Below are 21199 nucleotides of genomic sequence, written 5' to 3'. Positions count from 1 at the left end.
ATTACAATTTCACAAATTATGACACACAGCACAGTAAAAATTGTGGGTAAAGCCATAGGTGAGAAAATGGGTGTGTATATACATATATATACCGTGCCTATATAACAAAAAAGCTGTAATTTCATGTGGTCAAAGCTGTAATTTCATGTGGTCGTGGGCATCATCTAGTGGCAGCCGCTTAGTTCGCTTATAGGGAGGGCAGGCTCTGGATTTCATAAGGTTGTAGGCTACATATTTAAAGGAAAACTCCACTTGTTTAGGAAAGAAACTCATTCTCCAGCTCCCATTTAATAAGTTGAGTTTTACCATTATGGAATATATTCAGCTGATATCCGGGTCTGGCGATAGCACCTTTAGCATAGCTTAGCATAGATCATAAAATCCAATTAGACCAGTATTTTTTTCTTATTTAAAACTTGACTCTTCTGTACTTATATCGTATGCAAAGACAGGCAGAAAATGAACAGTTGCGCATTTCTAGGCCGATATGATGAGGAACTATACTCCCATTTCAGCGTTATAATCGAGGAAGATTCCTGCCGTAACATGGCCGCAGCAGGCGCAGTGATATATAAAATAGTTTTGCTAATTTTTTTATTAAGTTGTATTGTATTTTATTGAAAAGCAAGACAAATTATAAAAAGCACATTTTGACTCTGCAGTTTGTACAATAGTGAAAAAAATGGCTTAATACATAGTGTTAGCACTTCATATCTGTTTATCTTCTACTCTGACCTGTCACATTATACGGTATTTTACAACAATTTTACAATACACCACATGAAGGTAACTACAGACTTTGTCCACTAGTTACTCAATCTCAGATACAGTAATTATCATGGATGGACAGAAAATTACAAAATGTGTAACAAATATACTTGGGTGCATTGTATGGGAAACGCTGGAATAACAATACAGTCAAGCCTCACTTTATAACTGTGAAGCTCGCACTGTACAGATGAAGCACCACTGAATTTATAACTGCCCAACTCACGTTGTATTAATAAGATGTGCCTCTGCGCAGCTCGTGCCAGACGGACGATTTTATAAATCACGTTGGGATGAACTATCCCTTCAACTACAAATGGTAGAATCCTACCAAAGCCTCACTATATAGGCTGTTCCTGGAAAAACTACTTAAAAAACATGTTTTAAGTATAATAATGTTCCTTAAATCCCTGAGAGCAAAAACATAAATCCCAAACTTTTGACCTGTACAGTAATGACTTCTTCAGAGTTTTGAGCAACTAGCCCTACAGGGCACAATCTTGTATTTAGTATAAAAGACATCGGCTGAGTAAGCTTAATTAACTGTGCTGACTTCACGGATTGATTCGGTTAACAAAAAAAAACGTTCACAAAGACACTATCAGCCTTTCCATACATATAATGTGAAGCCTGTAAGAAAAATTGCTGAATTAATCACTATATTTATGCTCCTCTGGGAGCAAACCCAAAACAGCTCAGCCTTCATAAATCCGTAAGGAATACTGCCAAGTACCAGAGAATATATCTAATGCAGTATTGATCTGTAACCCAACTACCCAAAGTGTTAACAGTAGAATTTTAATCACTGCCCTTCACTATTTTACACATATTGTCTATAATAAACTACCCAGGCTTTCGGTAATTTGGAAAATTGCATCGCAGACAAGATATAAATGGAAGAGAATGTTAAAAAGCAGCTATATGAAGAAGGTCAAAAGCATTGTAAAGAATTCTGTTGCACGGTTGTGTGCATGTTACCAGGAAAATAACTGCATTCCTTTAAGCTAAACAGGAATAACATAAACAAAGTACACATAACTTTACTCATTTGAATTAGATCTTGCTTCAGCAACATTCAATGTGCTATATGCTTGGATGTGACGGAAGACATAGACTAGAAACACACTGGAACTTGGCTCTGATCTCTGATAAGTCTCTGTGGGAATTCCCTTCATCACACTTCACAAATATCAGCGAGAGTTTTGTTGGCCTTAAATCTCCAATAAGCAGGATAGGATTTGCCAGCTTTTAACCTCTCCAAGGAACTCACACCACAGTCGTGACATAACCCGCTGTTAACTTCCCAAAGCGAGCAAGAATGACATTAAGTAATAGAACCAAACATGAATGAGGGAAGCAAATAAATTTTCTTTTATGCATCATTTGGCATCCTGTCTGAATGCAGACGTATGATCGCAATCCTGCTGACATTCTTCCAGACAGCACTAACAGGAAATACATTTATGAATATCTTTAATAACCGAAGAGATGTTTGAGATTATACCTGACATCTAGCCTACCTTGAGTTCCAACAAGCACGATTCAACACCAAAGGCATTGCTGACTGACATGTAGCAGATTTCCAAAGAGCGAAATAAAGAGATTGATAAATGATACAATCAGCATTTGTTATTTTCCAGCGAGTTATGAAATACTGTGAAAATGCTTTTTAAATGTTTTTTTTTTTTTTGGTGAATATAAGGAAACCAACACCAACAAAGACGAATAATAAATTATAATCTATAACTATTGGTGCCACAAACGAAGTCTTAGAAGTCCAACAGAAAGTCCATTTCTGTTCCATAATTCCATAAAGGAATTATTTGGCATTTTGATTCACTGACAGTCAACGTAAAAAAGCATTTTAAATATCCAAGGTATTTTGAGTGACTTGTACAAGCGTAAACCAAATGCTTCCTTAAAAGAATAGTTCACATTTTATGTACTAGACCTTAACTTGTTTTACAGTAGAACACAAAGGAAGAAATGTCACGGGATCTTTATGAAGCTTAATTTAAAGATGGTCCACTGACTGACCAAACTGTCAAGCTCCAATAAAAATAAAAACAAAGATAGTCAATCTGACTTATATTTGAAGCATTCTTGGATACTATAACTTTGTGTGAACAACAGAGACATTTTTGAGACATTTCTTTGTAATTCTATATAACACCACTTAAAAATATTGTTACCGAAACTTCTATGTGGCCTGAAAAAGATAAGCAGCATTCAAGTTTTAAATGAATTCAGCAATATATTCAAAGGTTGAATTCCTTTCCAAAAATTGCTTTTAAAACTATAAATGTTCTTATTTTAATTTGATATGTTTAGTACTGAATATTTGTGCTTTCATTCAAATTCCTATCGGTAAACTAATGTGAAGAGACAAAATTCTTGCAACCTTTTATCAGATCATGTTTTCACTTTTCTTATGACGTCATGAAAATCAAAGCGGTGCCAGACAACACCAGACGTGTTCTTTCTGGTTTGTTTGTTTGAAAGAGCATGAATGTCCTTCACTGGAAGCCTCCTCAGTTGATCAACATCTCTTCCGTTAAACTGTTCTCATGACGAAAGATTCCTCCTTCCTGGTTAAAGGTATAGCTCACCCTAAAATGTACATTCTGTCATCATTTACTCGCCCCCATGCTCCAAATCTGTATACATTTCTTTGTTCAGCTAAACACAAATATGTGGAAGAATGCTTATAATGGAGCACCATTGATTACCATACTAGGAAAAACTAACATGATGATCAATGGTTCCCCAGAACTGTTTATTATCCAACATTCTTCAAACGAACTTCTTTTGTGCCCAACAAAACATAGACATTTATAGAGGTTTGGAACAACCGTTATAAATCACTCTTTGTGATGATCCTTTAATTTGTGATGAATTAATTGCTTTTGATTACTCATGCCACTGTAAAACCAGGGCTGGTCGGCTGCCTACAGGAGGACAATGTAATATTAATGAAAATGGCACTAATTGCTATAATCTATTGGAAGTGTAGGCCTTAAGGCCATAATTGGTTGTATTTGGCAAAACCCTACATGACTACTGTATATACTCTATTTATGTAGTTTTGAAACCTTTACGCCTAACAGACATCCACCACCAGTTTTTAAGACTATTATATGCACAGCAAAAGCTTGCGAGATTTAAGTTGATGTATGGGTAGTTGACAAATAACCTGTAAATGTGTCCTGAGGTATGAAAGCCAAAATTTAGAAAAAAAAACATTGAAGATAAACCACTCTTACGCTATTTTGTATTATAAATAATATAATAAATTAATACATTATTAACAGTTTGTTTTCTCAATTGTTGCTATTTCACACCATAGGACACATGTATGGTATATTTGTCAACAACCTATACATTGCTTCATATGTGCGATTGTGCGCCACAACAAATGTCAGCTTTAACTTCCACTATAACAACAACAAATATCTAACGTAAGAAAATTACATTTAGTATTATCAAATAAAAATGAATAAAATTACAACAAAACGATACCTGAAGGTCTGAAATGGGGTGACAGAAACCATGTACCAATCTACCACCAAGGTAAACAACAAGAACAAATACTGTACACAATGTTCCTTTCGTTTTTAGTCATTACATCCTTAAAAACACCATAAATTCCAATAATACTTTAGTTGTATAGCACGGTATGCATTATAACGGACTGTTATCAGATAGCACAGCATTAATAAAAACAACAGCTTCCCCTTGTATAAGGATCGAACAAAGAAACAACTCAACGCAAACGTTTATCATTCATAATTCACATGTGATATACACCTAGATACATTTTAACGCTCAAATGTCTCCGTGAATCTCATGAAAACAGTCCAAACCTGATAAACACACAACGATATATCCACATCCAGAATGAATTGGAGAAGCACCGCCGTTCCCCTTTAACAGCTCTCAATAGACGATCAATATCCAGCCGAGCTTTTCTCATCTATGAGACGATGCTGTGCGAAAGCGATCTATTAAACGAGGGCAACTGTGATGATAAGTGTAGTCTATTGTTCCTGGTCTAGGTGGATTTCATAAATGATGCTTTAAATAGGTATAGGGAGGATTGCAGAGCAAATGAAGGGCTGTTGGCCAGTCCGGTGTTACGCAATGTCAACACAGCGCGAGCAGGAATGCGGCGCAGTTTCCAACAAGGGAATACCCAGCTCGATAAACCAGTGTTTATAACCTGTCTGCTGGTCACAATGTTACCATTAATGCTTATTTAACATAATAAGAACAGTAAACTGGGCCCAGCAGGGCTTGTTGTTTAGTTATCAAGCTTGGTGTTGTAAACAGTACAGTAAAACAGGGAGGGAGTGTCTGCAATAAAATGCGACATTGAATTTTTTTCTTATTAATCGCTGATCGTGTTTTATTTCATCAAACTGATTGATGATTAACTTAAACCATTATTCTTGTTTTTAGAAAAACGAACAATTGACCAATTCCTCTTGTTTTTTAACTTGGTAACAGATTTCAATAAGTTGTTCACATTAAAATATTTAGCTAGCCAACTATTAGCTAAATAAATACTAACATTAAGACATTCAATTTTAGGACTGTCAAAATAAATTGACAAAACTACATCATAATCAAGCGTGTTTATATCAACCCTGCGTAATAGCACAAATAAACTACACTGTCAGTAATAACAACAGCCATTCGTGACACTAAATACATACATTTGAACATTGTACACGATTAGCCTAGTTAACCAAACCCAACTTATGTCACACTGACGTTAGCCCTAGCAAATAAAAACAAGCCATTCGTGCTAGCTGAGCAATTAAAGGAATGTTAGCAGAGTTTACTTTACAAGAAAGACAAAAATAAAGGCACGATTATAACAAGACATCGGTGGGGTCCTGACAAGAGCAGATAAACGGCTCGTTTAAGGGTGTAGTCGTGCTTACCCGTCCACCAGGCCAGCTTTGAGAGCACTCCAGGAGAAAGCCTGCTAATGTGGCTAATTTAGCCCGCACCAGCTATCCTGGGTGGAATAGTTAGTGAGAATACAGGAGAAATGTGTAAACAAAATCTTCCCGTTGTTTATTCCTTCGGACCGCGGGCAAGTCGTGCGGTGAAGACGCGTCGGTGTATTTACAGCACGCGAACCGTCCGGGCTGACAGCGGGGAAGGTGATGACTCACAGGGAATATAAACTAAATCAGCCGGGGACATTAAAATCTAGCCAGCTTACAGCTAACTCTCCCCTCCCAGTCAGTCACTTCCAAAAAATGGCGACGGGTAGTTTTCAGCTCCTTCCCGTCTTGGAAAACACGGGAGAGATTGTACGGTCGGCTCGCTAAACAGCACCGCGAGCGCTCTCCGTAACCACCCGAAACGTGACAGCCCCTCTGTCCCTCAATGTCGCCCCGGCTGTAGAAGTTCCTCATGCGTGTCGCGTCTGTTGTGCTCTGTGTGGCAGGGCAGTGATTTTCATCCCACTGCGCGCGCGCGCTCGCTCTCTCTCTCTCTCTCTCTCACTTACTCTCACTGTAGCTCTCTCTCTTTCTCTCTCACACTCTCTCTCACTGTAGCTCTCTCTCTCTCTCTCTCTCATTCTCTCTCTCTCTCACACACACTCTCTTTCTCTCACACTCTCTCTCACTGTAGCTCTCTCTCTCTCTCTCTCTCTCTCTCTCTCTCTCTCTTTCAAGCTCTCACTCTCTCACACACTCTCTCTCTCACTCTCTCTCTCTCTCTCTCTCACACACTCTCTCTCACACTCTCTCTCTCTCTCGCTCTCACACACTCTCACTCTCTCTCTCTCTCTCTCTCTCTCACTCTCTCTCTCTCCCTCTCTGGGCGGGGACAAGACTTCTTCAAAAATCGTCGGTACCTGGTTGTCTTCTACTGGCACCAAAGTTGATTCGACGTTGTTATTGCTCATCAAATGAGCTATAATACTTATATTTACAACCACTCATTATAACCCTAAAAATTACTGCATTCTCTTTCTTCTAAAGACTGGTATACGTTGTTTGGATGATTAGGGGAACATTTGTCAGCTGAGAGTAAAAACAACTATATTGAATATATATTCACATCAGTCACACACTCATTGCATTTCTCATTTGCTTCCCTGTGCAATGCTGTGGCATTACTAGTTCTTATAACTTTGGAGAGCATGCCCGGGCGGTCTCACAACACAGACAGACTGGCAAAACTGGTTTAATGAACTTTCTATTCTTTAGATCGGTTAATACTGATGTGTCAACACATAATAAACGTTGTATTTTACGGCATTTGTTTATTTATTCGTGACGCTTTGCTTTTCATTTATATTTATTTACACAAAAGTGTAACGTTAAGTCCAGAGAAAAGCTTTATTTTATACTTTTCAAGTTAAAGGGATACTTCACGCAAAAATGTAAGTCTGTCATCATTTACTCACCTTCGAGTTGTTACAAATCTGTATAAATGTATTTGTTCTGACGAACACAGAGAAAGATATTTGAAAGAAAGCTCATTACCAGACAGATGTTGCAAAAATGCAATGGTAGTAAAATGTGACAAAGAACTGTTTGCTGTTCTACATTCTTCAATTAAGTCTTCAATACAGTCTTCTTTTGTGTTCAACAGAACAACAAATTATAAAGTAATGTTTCCTACTATCGGAGTCAACTGGGGGTTTGGTTTTAAGCATTCTTCTAAATATCTTTCGCTGTGTTCTTCAGAACAAAGAAATAATACAGATTTGAACCAACTCGGAGGTAAGTAAATAGGGTTTGGTGTGAAGTATCCCTTTAATTCTTTGTTCTTCCGGTAGATGGAGACATTGTGCTCGAGTATTATCACAGGATCACAGGTGCAAGGTAAAAAAAGTTTTGGTTTCTTTTAGTGTCAGGCAGATACTGAGTTAATAAAAAACGTAGGATTAAGTTAAGTAATTGTAATAAAATGTAAAACATGTCATTTTAAAATAAATAATTCAAATGTTTGGGAATGTGAAATTTGCATTCTAGTCTGACCTGTTTTTTATACATTCACTAGGCTATACAAAACTGGGTCAGTTCATGAAAAGCTTTTGTAATTGTCTTTCTTGAATGACTCGAAAGGGTTTCAATTCTGTTTATGAATATGATTGGCTCTGTGATGAATTAGTGTAATATATTTGCTTATAATGCTAAAACTACAGTTTAGAGTAAACTATCCTACTCATTCTAGGAAATCAGATTATTAATACTGGAGAGTTAATAACGGTAACCATAATATCAATAAAAATAGTAATTATTTTCAAGCCTTTTTAAAAGTAAGAAAATAATTTTAATTTCAAGCTTATGACACAGAAGAGTAGAGAAAAAACTAAATTGAATGACATAAGAGAACGACGAATTAATATCTGGAATATCTGAACAATGCGAAATGTGACATTGAGATACAACGTTGGTGGAGTACAAACGTCAAATGTGACACAAATTTTCATGACAGATGTAATAGTGTATGTAACATTATATATATATACATATATATATATATACGTAACATGCAAGGTAACGTATGTATATGTAGTTAGGATTTCATAAATAAATAGGTTAGGTTATAATGGCGCAGAAATGCTAATAATGGCGCAGAAATTCTGTTCAACGCAAGAGTGACACAAATGTCACGATCGCATGTGATAAAATAACAGACAATTCTCACCACAGACACGAAATGTAAACTGATATTCGAACTGACAGAAATAAGACGCCTAGTTTTGCGTAATGTCCACTCAAACTGTGTCACCTCAACGCGTCAGAGGTGGGCGTCAGAGTCGAGTTTATGGACGCTTGGGCGATATACCTTCACGATAATGAAACTCTTCAACTTTCTATTGAAAGATGTCACTAACAAAATTGAATTTTACTCGAGGTTCTCGCCTTCGCCGATGTCAATCAAACAGTTTCTGGATTTCGGTGAGTACAACCATTCTTTCGCTTTGAGAATGAGCACGCGATACAGTACGTGCGCGAGAGCGGAAGATTTGCTTGAGCTGTAGCGATGTTGTCGGACAGGCACTTGTTTTTTATTTTATTCTTACCATGTTTTAACCATGTCTTTGGGTGAATCAATAGGTTATCTATATTTACCCCACTTTTTAGGGCTATGTCACAGTGTAAGGTCAAGTGATGCCCCTTTAGCGCACCACTGCCATCATCTGATGCATTAAAAATAGACTCTCATCTACACACTATGTGTCATAAATCCATTAACTCGATCCACTTCTGGAAATCTAAGGTCCAGATGCAAAGGAAACGCAAAGTATTTTGTAAGCTTACCCTTCCCGTCAAAAGTCTAGACTCTAGACACACATGCTTTTTGTTTATCACGTAGTATCAGTTTCCGCATTTTGAATAGATAGTTCACCCGAATTCTTCACACTCACGTGGTTCAAAATATCTCTATCACTCTTTCTTCTTTGAAACAAAAAGAAGATATTTTGTGAAATGTCTCTGCTGTTTTGTGGCCGTACAATGGAAGTCCCTGGAGTCCAATGTTATACCAGCGTTCTTCAAAATAGATCTGAAGTTGCAGTAAAGTTCTACACTCAAGCATGCAAAACCTCAAGACTTGTCTTGTTCTTGCCTCTTGTTTATACAGGCAGAGAAAATGCATGTGAAAAAACATCTTACATGTTCCTGCGTAAAGAACTGGCAGTGAGGCTGGCCAACACCATGAGGGAAGTGACCTTGTTGCCTGCCAATCTTCTTAACCAGCCGTCTGTCAAACTGGTTCAGTCCTGGTGAGCACGGCAGGTGTGAGGATGAGTGTGAACTCTGAGTACACAGTTATACTAGTGAGAGTCATGTTGATGGATATATTCTATAAATACTCTTATACGATTAAATATACACAGATTTAGTGCATGCAATGATTTCTAAAGGTTTGTGGAAAATGCATTTTTAGGTATTTTAAAGTAGAAGATAAAACAAAAGTGCAATGTCAGTAAGGTGATCTTCCCATATTGCACACTCTAAAAGATGCTGGGTTATTTTTAACCCATGGAAGGATCATAAACATAATTCCTCCATAACATAATATCTACGGTATTAAAGTTTAACTAGGAAATACCAAAATGTGTTAATTCAGTAGCTAGCTAGCCAGTAAATCAGATATGTCAGCTAGCATTTCATTGACACTTTATGAGGCTAGCTAGCACAAGCTATGATGCTGTTTCTTCTACTGTAAGCCAATTTTCTGTTATCTTACAAAAGCACAGTACTGGTCAAAAGTTTGGATACATTACTGTTCTTAATGCTTTTGAAAGAAGACTCTTTTGCTCATCAAGCCTGCTTTTATTTGATCAATAATACAGAACAAAACAGTAATATTGTGAAATAATATTATCACAATGGTTTTGTCTTTTAATAATTTTAATAATTATGCATTTCTTTGATGCAAAGCTGAATTTTTATCAGCCATAATGCCAGTCTTCATTGACACATAAAGCTGATTTCATCAGTTTTGGGAAAAAGTTGTGCTGCGTAGTATCCTTATAACGTGTGATACTTTTTTCGTTGAATAATAAAAAAGTATCTGTTATTACTATGTGTATTGTTAAACCAAAAAATAAAATGCAGGCTTGAATGATGATCATAAGGCACTACTTTTGACCAGTATTGTATATAGTTTGTTTTACAGGCATGCTGATAGATGAGTATTTATTCAACTAGCATGTTTCTATTAATTTGCATCAATTGTGAATGTTAATTTGATTTATATAGAACTATTAAAACAACAAATATTAACCAATGTGCTTTACATGATCCCCATATAAAACAAAATCCAACACCTATTACAATAAGAAATAAAACTAATAATGATAATATCAATAATAATAATAATAATAATGAGTCAATTGTAAAATATGTTTATCACTACAAAATATTCCAGCGTTTTGTGTTGCTCTAAATAATTATAGTTCTACTAATAAACAAGTCAATGTCAAATATGTAAAACAATTAATCTGTATAGCTTGCATGCATGTCCATTTATGACCAAACAAAATATTTGGATAACTGTTTTTATATGATACAGTTTATATAAATTTCCGATTTTTTTTAATAATTCCCATAAATTCTGGTATGTTTTAAACTTGGAATATTTGCCAAAATTAAGTTTCCATGGAAAGTTTCTGGAAATTAACTGGGAATGTTCCAAATCTTTGCAACCCTAGTAGCCACAAAGGTCAAGAGGTGAAGGGAATATACATGACATGATTTACTGTGGTATCAGGTACAGCCAGAGCTTTGAAGAGCTGTTAGAGTATGAGAAGAGAAGTCCAGAGGATCCACACACCCTCAATGAGTAAGTCTGCAGTAGCACCATGCATACACCATGATACATATTTAACAGAAATTTATTATGTTAACATTTCAGTTTAGTATTTTAACATAAAATAATAACATCACCTTTAACAAAGTCATTCGAGTCTCCTATGGAAGTGCTATAGAGTAACTTGTCATTATAAAGTAAATTTACTAAAAACCTGCTGATGGTTCATATTTTGAGATCAGACTAAGATGAAATAAAATCATTTTCTTAGTTGTACACAACCTGTGTTTTTTGTGTTTTCAGCTTCCTTGAGATCCTGATTAAGATTAGAAACAGGCACAATGATGTTGTCCCCACTATGGCTCAAGGTGTCGTCGAATACAAAGCAAAGTTTGGTTTTGATCCTTTTATCAGCAGCAATGTGCAGTATTTCCTGGACCGCTTCTACACCAGCCGCATTTCATTTCGCATGCTCATCAACCAGCACAGTGAGCAACATCACATTCTTCATACAATGCATGTATGCAATATTCATACATTTGATAAACAGCTGTAAGTTAATGACCTGATGAAGAAAAGATCATTTACCCAGCATTATCCTATTCTTTATTTTATTGACAGCTCTCTTGTTTGGTGATGCCACTTGTCTGGCAAAACCAAAACACATCGGAGGCATAGACCCAGCGTGCAACGTTGCCGCAGTGGTGAGAGGTAAGCAAAATATAATCATGCTGTGATGCTTGACATAAAAGCTGCCAAAATATAACTGTAATTCTGAATATATACAAAAAATATTTAGACGCTTGAACTGGAACTCATCTCGACTCTTTTCAGATGCCTATGAAACTGCAAAGATGCTCTGTGAGCAATACTACATGATGGCACCTGAGCTGGACATCAAAGAAATCAACTGTACGCCTGTCATTTATTTCTTTGCTCTTAATAAAGCATTCCATCATTTAAACGTTAAGTTTAATTTATGTTTATGTCTATCTGTTTGCTAGCCAAAACTCCACAGAAGCCTATTCAGGTGGTCTATGTGCCGTCTCATCTTTTTCACATGCTGTTTGAACTCTTCAAGGCAAGAGGTCTATTTTTACAGTTGTATCCCTCAGTATTGTAAAAGGGATAACAATGATCAAATACAAGTTAAAAGAGGTAGTTTACCCAAAATGTAAAATCATAATTTACTCACCATTATCTCATTCCAAACCTGTATGAAAAAAAGGTATTTTGAAAAATGTCGGTAACCAAAAAAAAATAATTAACTGACTTTCATTGTATGGACACAAACCCACTGGAACATTTCTCAATATCTTCTTGTGCTCAAGACAAGTCATATACAGGTTTTGAACGATATGACGTTGAATAAATGATGATGGGTGAACTGTCCCCTTAAGTACAATGCAGTGATGTTTAGTTAGCTTGTGTTTGCCGATGTAATCCTGTCTATATTTTAGTTGGTAAATCAACATGTATGTGTTTTTGTAGAATTCAATGCGGGCGACAGTGGAGCTCTATGAAATCAGCAGTGAAGGGCTTCCTCCAGTTAAGGCACTGGTTACACTGGGAAAAGAGGATCTTTCAATAAAGGTTCCATACATAGCCCAGTTTGCTTGTTTAAAACTAACAGTGAACACTCACACCTCACTCATCTATCCTTTTGTGTGTATACATAGATTAGTGACCAAGGTGGGGGCGTCCCCTTACGAAAGATCGACCGTCTCTTCAATTACATGTACTCCACTGCACCGACACCACCACTGGATCTCACACAAACCACTGTGCCACTGGTAACTACCCATCAAAAATCATAATGGGGTGTTTGTGGGTGTATTTTTTTGTAACCTGTTGTTTTGTTTGCAGGCTGGTTTTGGCTATGGCTTGCCGATCTCTAGATTGTATGCCCGCTACTTTCAGGGAGACTTAAAACTGTACTCGGTTGAAGGAGTCGGGACTGATGCAGTCATTTATCTTAAGGTATTTTTGTAATTGCATTAAAAGTACATTTATTAGTTCTTCAAATGCGGTTGGTTAACTATGTTTTGGAAAGCAACTTTTGTTAACAGTGCAACATTGTAAGAGTCCAATATTACCCTCTTACGGCCCTCCTCAGGCTCTTTCCAGTGAATCTTTTGAGCGTCTTCCAGTCTTCAATAAGTCAGTGTGGCGACATTACCAGACAGGCCCAGAAGCCGATGACTGGAGCAACCCTAGCAGCGATCCACGAGATACCTCCACATATAAGACCAACAGATGACTTCAGATTCTCCCCACGCACTGTTCATGAGTTGCTTTAAAATTATAGCCGCCCAGACAACATCTTTCAAGACGTCTGGTGTTTATGGTGGCCGGTGTTGGTAGCGTTATGTGCAGAATAATAGAGCAGACTCGCTTAACGGTGCTTCGGTCGACCCTTGTTCGAGTGCCAGCTTGTGTTTTTTTTCCCGGTCTGTCCCCTTCCTACTCTTCTAGCACGTGCTTTCTCTCTCCACTGTCCTCTCCGAATATACATAAATAATATATTATAAAAAAGATTAGAGCAGACTCTCAGTATTTACTCCCAAATTACGGTTCTGAAGCTACATGCCACATCAGGTTATTTTAGCAGGAGGGTCATGGAAATCATTTGATTTGGTAAGAGATGAGTCAATATTTTTGGGGGTCTGTCTGCTATAGTTGTATTTTGTTTAGGAGTACAGGGGCATGTAGATGACATTAAAGCCACAATATGGAATATTTGGACCGCTAGATGATGCACTTTCGAGACAACATCAAAAGGCCAAGCTAAATGAAGTTATGTAGGAATGGAATTATGGTTCATGTCGTTTTCACCAGCCAGAGGCGTACGGAGATCGGCCATCATGTTCACGTACGAGGTAATGAATAAATTTTATTTTGTCATCGTAATGAGTAAGTTTGCAAGAAACGTGGAATGTAATGCTACGTTAGCCCTCGACTGATATATATTTACAATATATATATTTTAATTTTATTTATTAAAACACATGCGAGAGCAGAATCTCTGTCTAGTGCAAGTTGGTCGCGAAGCTCTCTCCGTTTAGAAAACGTCACGCCGATGTTAATCCTTGTTTTATTTCTTTGTTAGTCCATAAACCTGCTTGGCATATTTGGCCTACGTTTACACATTTTGGGGTTTCCTTTGGGGAGGCCCAGATGCTGTATAACCACTTCCACATTTGCATGTTGCCGTAGTTTCTACAACGGGAAACAGAGGGTAGTGCGGAGCAGCAGATATTAAGTCACTGATTTGCAACAAATACAATAGAGACAGAGACAGCCCTTTGTGTCCAATAGGAATTTCTCTGGATTCCACATTCTTGGGAACATTTGGGATAGTGCAAGTACACAGCTGCATAAAATATCTCACACTGTACAAGTGATTTTTGGATATTTCACAAAAAAATAATTCATATTGTGGCTTTAAAGCTAAAACTCATAGACTATAGCCTCAGATCTGAAATGGATGTGATCGCTGAAGATGCACTAAACTGCACTTTCTGATCATTTTTTCACGAAATTGTACACGGCTAAAAAAGTCTAGGCTGGTTTTCTTTTTCACATTTTGCCCAATCTGCTCTACATTTCAGTTTTCATATTTTATTCAGATATTCATTTCAGTGCATATTCTACTGTAATAATGCACTAAGCACGGATTAGACTTTAGTACAGTGGTGTGATAGATTAATGGTCAATTATAACAGAATGACTCATAGTTACTTGTAGCTGTAGTAATATAGCAGTTTTTATGTTTATGTCTTCAGATAAGCTTCTGTTAAGTGAATAAATGTAACGTTATGTTTGGTTATGGAACTATGTCATGCCATATTTCACAATTTGCTTATCTGTTCATTTTTTATCTAATCAACGAAATTGCTTATCAAAACACTCCCTTTTTCAGTACTGAAGTTCATCCTTCATTTTAGACATAATAATTTGTTTGTGACGAGCAAGGCTGCACCGGCCCCGCGTCATTCACTCACGGCTCTCGTCCCGCCTTCCTCGTCACATTGAGGCTAAATAAAAGGGGGCTAACAAAGCACTCAGCACACAATATGATACTGGGTTCACGATTATGACTGTATTACATCATTTTTTACAAATTGTTAAAAAATTTAATAAAATTAAAAAATCTGAAACATTCACAATTTTTGTTTTTTGTTAAAGAATGGCAGGATTAATTGAAACTTGTATGTAAGTCAATAAAATGAAATAGGTGTGTCAGTGAAAAAATAACTTTTTAACACGAAATTAAAAAAGGAATTAGGAAAACTTATTCCTAAAAGAGAACTTAATGAATCAGAAAAACATTGCTACTTGCCACATGAGAAAAAACTGGACATGAAATGTGAATTTGAAATATTTAATTAGCTCATTTTTACCGAGTGCAGACCTCCCGCGAGGAAAAGCTGTTTACTTTCGGTTTAAATGTAAGAAATGACATTCAAATGTCCCGAACAGGGAATTTGGTTTATTCATTTGTAACTATGTTGTCATATATGTTATTAAAATAAATATTTGTTTTTAAACCTGTCAAAATGATTTGCTGCATCCGGGTTACCATGTGTTATTAGTTTGAGTGGTTGTTATCTGAGAATAACTAACCAGCAAATGTCGCAACTGGCCAATCAGAATCAAGCATTCCATCGAGCCGCGTAATAAACATAAATAAAACATTTAAATATGATGCACTAGGACATTGGTCACAGTTCAACCCATAAGATTAAACAAATGTTACATCGTAAAAAAATAGCTTTAAGACACAGGTACATATATTACATTCTGTCTGTTGAAAAATGCGATACTTTGATACAGTGAAATATCGTTAAATGTGTAATTTGACGGGGATCAAGTGTTCAATTCTGCTTCTGTCAAAGGTTTCCGCAAAGCTCAATTATTATAAAGTACAGTGAAAGAAACATAATTTTTCTCACAAATGTGCAAGAGGTAAGAAGGTTAGAGTCCATATTTCTCCTCTTCATCACCCTCACTGCTGCTGTTGGAGGCTCCTTCAGGTGGAGGTGAGCGGAAGCGAAGGTTAGGCCAGTGAGAGGAGGGTGATGTAGAGCGACCTCTGGTGGGGCTGGTGCTGGGTGACGTGTGTGGAGACCCATACGGAGACAGAGCTTGAAGAACACGCCCACTTCTCTGCTGAATCATGTGCTGCAGAGCATAATACATCCTCAAAATATTTATATTAAATATACTGAAACCAAATTTAAAATATAATTTCAGAACTTACTATAGCCTATGTGTTGTGTTTTTTTAATGGGCCTCACTTACCCAGGCTTTGTCTGGACCGAACAACTCCAGAAAGTTTCCAATGAACTCACGAGATTTCTCCTCCCATTTTAGGATAAGGTCATGGCTCTTCTCTTCAACGCGATGAACTAAATGTTTGGACTTTTCCTCCACTGTCCTCACAGTCTCCTTCATTCTGTCCACCTGCTCCTGCAGACGATACTTCTTCTCCTTGTTTTAAGAATGGGAAAAAATCTGTCACGATTCTTTCTCTTTTTCTAATTCTCTTGATAATTCAGTGAAATGCGTAAAAAAAGGTATCCAGGATTATTATTAGTAGTAATAACATTATGTAACACACCACACCACCCCTCACAGCATGCTGGTGCCCATAACTAAAGGTTCACATGAATTATACAACACATACTTAATTGAATCTTTAACCTAAGTCAAAATAATACATTTCTCTTTTAGTTCTTAAACATTGGAGACATGTCATTTTCTTACTTTGATGAAGCCAACGTTCAGTTCCCGTGCTGTGTAACCTCTCTGCAGGTTACGTCTGACGTAGACGTCATAGTCTCGTACAATGCGTGTGATCAGGTCCGACGTAGAGATCCCCTCCGTTCTTTGAGTAGCCACAAACATTCCTTGGAAAAATTACAAACATACAAAGTTAAAGAAATGCATATAGGTAGACTCTTACAGTTGTGTTATTGTCTCGTCTGGTGCTGTAAGGATCTTTACCTGCTTCTTTGATATGTTTGTAGACATCATCTGATCCAGCAGAGGTGTATGGGATATCATCATGTGCCACAAAGTCAATCTGAGAAAGAAACCAATAAAGGTATTTTAACCAATGATTTTTATAGGGGGGCTTGTCATTTGTGATTCCACTCATGTTTTTTTTTATCATTCTTGTGCAAATGATCAGTTTCTGAGATATTAGTGAGACATTTATAGGTATAAAGCATACGCTGTGTTACACATACAGATGTATACAATAAGATTCAGGGAAGAACATTTTGTATCCAAAAAGACTTTTAGCCTCGTATCATTACTCACAATGATGCACAAAAACAGAACGTAGCTACAAAATGAGTTATGCACGAATACATCATAGTCCATTTTGTAAGATGTAAGCACCACTGGTCCAGAAGCACTTCCTGTTGTTTAACACTACACAAATGTTAGAATCAAATACAAACAAAAGGACACTTACAACGGGATCGAAATGTAAAACAAACATTTTTAAGACTATATAAAAAAAAACATAAAAAACTGAAACAGGAAGTGCTTATGGACCAGTTTTGTTTACATCTTACAAAATTGTCTATTGAGAAAATACCCTGTGTTTTTTTAGGAATTCTGGAGTGAGTGTCCATGGAGCATCTCGGACCACCTCGTCCACATATCGGCAATGTATGAGTGCTTCATAACGCTCATCTTCTGTCATCACTGTGTAGCCTTTATACCGATGTGTCAGAGCATCACTGCATACTGAAACAAATATACACAAGACCATGGCACAGTGACCAGGTATAATTTAGGATAAAGTAAAACAGTTTTTTTGAAAGGCTGGACACTTGATGTTAATGACGTAGTTTGTGTTTGTTTTGATAAAAGACTGTACGATGTGTGTTGGGGACTCACCGCCAACAATCAGTTGTGTGTTTGGAAACAAATTCTTGGCCTGCATCAGAGCCCTGGCGTGACCAGAGTGGAAGAGGTCAAAGATCCCATCAGCATAAACCCGTGCAGGCCGATTGGCTATGTTAAGAAATAGATTTACAATGACAGATTTAACAGGTTTCACAGTTACAGTCCTGTACACATGGACATTTATATAGCTGTTCTACTGTTTCTCTTACCCGGAGTGCCGCGGCGAGCCTGAGCTAAAGTCACTTTGTCATGTGGTGCGTCAGAGGAGCAGCCTGATTTTTTAGCAAAGATGGCTGGTTCTCTCAGAGCCTATCAGAGAAATGCTTCTTATTGTGATACATTTTAAGAAAATACAAGTAAACATAAGTGTTGTATACAGTTTTTGTTCACACTCTTGAAAATGCTGAGCTTGATTGGCTCACAAAGTGAGAAACTAAATTAATCTGTTCATGTCCATATTTGACTCAACCATGGGTCGAAACAACCCATACAAGGTTGAATGAAATCCAGTGGTTTGGTTTTTCCCAGCTTTTGACCACGACCATCTTAAGGCTACAGTTTCTAAAAACCGCGCACTTATGCACTATTCTACGCCATTTTGTTGTTTAAAAAGTGTGTTGTGCGTTCACATTGAAAATCCTCAAAAAAGAAGTGCATTGTAAGTACCTGGATTATGTACTTTTTCGACATAGAAATATGAAGTGTTGAACTGTGCACACTTTACACACTCAACGGTTGCAGTTTCGCTTACGTAGCGGATAGGAGGCTGGGCTATCAGACAAGCAAAACTCTCATGCCGAGGTATAACGCTTCATTCTGACGATGACTTAACAAATGCTGGGCAAAACAGATGAAAACCACACTAAATGATCCATTCACGAGTATATTTTTATTCACACACATTGTGGCGTGCGAGTGACGTCATTGGCGCTCGTCCGGGAAACCGATATACTTCAGGTTAGTATAAAACCGTTTAGTATTCAATTTGGGACGATACTACTCTTCTGAAATTTATATATTACATAGTTGAGTGCATAGTGCATAGTTTAAGTGCATAGTGTATAGTATGTCATTTGGGACACAGCTCACGACGCTGTTGTCATGCGGTTTTGACGTCAGTAAAAATGTTCAATGGAGAACGCGGAAATGACGCCATTGACAGTCGATTACGGCCCTGTGTTACTGTTTAGAAAGACGATTTTCTCACGATTTCCAAGTAGTTGAAAACATTTGAGAGATTGTAAATACTCTGCTGAATAAAATATATAACACTAGCCTAGTGGTTTTTGGACATTTTACTGCAAAATTTAAACATACTGCACCTTTAACTGGTGTAGTTTTTTACTTCTGTAGTAAATCTTGGATGAAATCTTTGCTTGTAATGCTTTAAAAAAATTGTTTGTTTGGTCAAATTTCACATCTAGGCCTCAGCATACTTTGTACACACAGGATTTTCCTGTTTGTGTGAGCAGTGTGAAAATGTTCCATTTTATATTTGCTCAATTATCTTTCCCTATCTGAACTGTGATAAAAGATGCTGACCATAAGCGCTCTATAAATGCACAGGTGTTTGATAAACATTCATGAATGAGTAAATGTGCACAAACTCCACATACATGATGTTGTCATTGCCCTTTGAACCATCAGCTGTTCAAGAGGGAACCCTGAAGAGGGTCACCGCCTGTCAGATATGAACTGCAATAATCACACTGCAGCAATTCTGGGTGGATATGAATTGTGGATATCAGCTATGATTTACATAAAACTATGATGGAGCGCTAAAGTAAGCGTGCCGGACAAGAATGTGGACCATGCACTCTGTGAATTACATAATATTAATGATGCAAAGCCACGTGGTCTTCTTTCAGTTTTTACCATATTTCAAGGTCCACTCGAAAGTTAAATAAACAAATATACTGCAATTAATATTAATGCCTACATTCTGAGATCATTGGAAAAACGTGTTTGAAAAACTGTACGAGAGATATTAAAATGTCTAAAAGCACAAGACGGATTTACTATAAAATTGTGGTGTAATTATAATAATAATAATAAATAATATTTGAAAATGCAAAAATTTTAATCAAAGAAGAGTATGTTGACTTTCTCAAGCCAACATAAAAAGTGAAATAATTTAAATGATTGCAATTAGTTATATTGATGATCTGCATATATGTGACCCTGGACAACAAAACCAGTCCTAAGTAGCACGGGGAAGATTTTTAGTTGTCTCCAATAATACAGGGTATGGGTAAAATTACAGATATTTATTTTATGCCAAAAATCATAAGGATATTAACTAATGATCATGTTCCATGAAGATATTTTATACATTTCCTGCTGTATATGTATAGAAACTTCATTTTTGTGAGTGGATGGCCTGACACAGTGCCCCTGATTAACAACTTCAAAGGCGATTTTCTCAATATCAACCCTCAGATTCCAGCTTTGTAAACAGTTGTTGTCCTGCCAGATAGTGTCGTATCCTAACAAAAGATATATCAATAGAAAGCGTATTTCTTCTGCTTTCAGATGATGTAAAAATCTCAATTTCAGTTTCGGTTTTGTCGTCCATGGTTACAAATGACTTAATATTTAATAATACAAGAACACTGTAAGGTCAAACAGGTGCTGTACATCCAGATTTCTTTAAATAATAACATTTTAATGCGATGAGCAAACAAACCTTAGGTGATCGCTTGCACTGCTGTTGTGGTTGTGATTTAACCCCTCCTCGACCAGCATTGCCATTAGCTCGGGATCCGTTTCGTCTCCTATTCACCATGGTTGAGATGTAAGTTTATCCGCCCGGCGTTTTGGCCCTGTTCTGGCTGCACTCAGCAGACGTGTGACGACTCACTGCATTTACTCATGTACAGATATCTGGCCTGTCACTCTGACCCTTGTGACAAGGCAAAGGAACAAAGGTTAGTTTTCATGTGAGTGAAATTACACTTTACAGAGGCTTAAATATTTTTTTTTTGTACATTGAATATAAATATATGTCCTACAAACAGGAAATATGAATATCAAAAGTTTCATTTATGAATATATATGGAAGCGAATATTTCTTATTGTTTCAGGAAATTAGCATGCCATACATTGTAAAACACATTTGAGGGAAATTACATATTCTTGGAATACGGTAAAATAATGAGATTACAAAAATAAACTGCAGGATGGGTGTAAAATTATATGAAAAAAATGCAACAGT

General features: G+C 36.9%; 3 protein-coding genes across 7 annotated transcripts in view; 1 reads left to right on the top strand and 2 right to left on the bottom strand.

The window, feature by feature from the left end:
* The window catches only part of taok1b (TAO kinase 1b), a 28651-nt gene extending 22324 nt beyond the window's left edge, over positions 1-6327 (bottom strand). Inside the window, exon 1 of one of the 2 annotated variants that reach the window (XM_056730846.1) lies at positions 5715-6327. The gene's annotated coding sequence lies outside the window, so the exon portion shown is untranslated. Of the gene's footprint in view, positions 1-4631; positions 4832-5714 lie in introns of those variants that run through there. The other variant, XM_056730847.1, reaches the window with a different exon arrangement.
* Positions 6328-7015: 688 nt separating this feature from the next.
* pdk3b (pyruvate dehydrogenase kinase, isozyme 3b) lies at positions 7016-15398 on the top strand. Of its 4 annotated transcripts, XM_056731113.1 has the most exons (13): positions 7111-7174; positions 7574-7619; positions 8659-8702; positions 9388-9529; positions 11023-11094; positions 11365-11549; positions 11683-11772; positions 11896-11973; positions 12066-12142; positions 12553-12654; positions 12741-12854; positions 12928-13041; positions 13178-15398. In XM_056731113.1, the coding sequence occupies exons 3-13, from the start codon at positions 8675-8677 to the stop codon at positions 13319-13321; spliced, it is 1146 nt and encodes a 381-aa protein (XP_056587091.1). In that variant the 5' UTR covers positions 7111-7174; positions 7574-7619; positions 8659-8674; the 3' UTR covers positions 13322-15398. The 4 variants fall into 4 exon arrangements, with proteins under 4 accessions (XP_056587089.1, XP_056587090.1, XP_056587091.1 ...); XM_056731111.1 differs by lacking the exon at positions 8659-8702 and having other exon boundaries at positions 7016-7174; XM_056731112.1 differs by lacking the exon at positions 8659-8702 and having other exon boundaries at positions 7016-7174; positions 7387-7619.
* Positions 15399-15492: 94 nt separating this feature from the next.
* Positions 15493-20833, bottom strand: pcyt1bb (phosphate cytidylyltransferase 1B, choline b). Its single transcript, XM_056731114.1, has 8 exons — positions 20672-20833; positions 18195-18294; positions 17977-18093; positions 17672-17823; positions 17071-17149; positions 16831-16973; positions 16366-16554; positions 15493-16245 (listed from the first exon to the last, which is right to left on the bottom strand). The coding sequence occupies exons 1-8, from the start codon at positions 20768-20770 to the stop codon at positions 16039-16041; spliced, it is 1086 nt and encodes a 361-aa protein (XP_056587092.1). The 5' UTR covers positions 20771-20833; the 3' UTR covers positions 15493-16038.
* Between the last annotated feature and the right edge of the window lie 366 nt (positions 20834-21199).

Source organism: Triplophysa dalaica, chromosome 19 (genome assembly GCF_015846415.1).
Source record: "Triplophysa dalaica isolate WHDGS20190420 chromosome 19, ASM1584641v1, whole genome shotgun sequence".
Classification (NCBI taxonomy): Eukaryota; Metazoa; Chordata; class Actinopteri; order Cypriniformes; family Nemacheilidae; genus Triplophysa; species Triplophysa dalaica.
Note: the sequence above shows the minus strand (reverse complement) of the source record. Positions and strands in the feature narration are given on the sequence as shown.

Bases quoted from the DNA above. Each gene is read 5' to 3' on its own strand.
- pcyt1bb (XM_056731114.1), bottom strand. From the start codon at position 20,770: ATGGTGAATAGGAGACGAAACGGATCCCGAGCTAATGGCAATGCTGGT. The intron at 18,295-20,671 runs GTTTGTTTGCTC...TTTCTCTGATAG, and splicing joins AGTGCAAGCGATCACCTAAG to GCTCTGAGAGAACCAGCCAT. The intron at 17,824-17,976 runs GTGAGTCCCCAA...TATTTGTTTCAG, and splicing joins CACACAACTGATTGTTGGCG to TATGCAGTGATGCTCTGACA.
- pdk3b (XM_056731110.1), top strand. From the start codon at position 8,600: ATGAAACTCTTCAACTTTCTATTGAAAGATGTCACTAACAAAATTGAA. The intron at 11,550-11,682 runs GTGAGCAACATC...TTTTATTGACAG, and splicing joins CATGCTCATCAACCAGCACA to CTCTCTTGTTTGGTGATGCC. The intron at 13,042-13,177 runs GTATTTTTGTAA...GGCCCTCCTCAG, and splicing joins ATGCAGTCATTTATCTTAAG to GCTCTTTCCAGTGAATCTTT.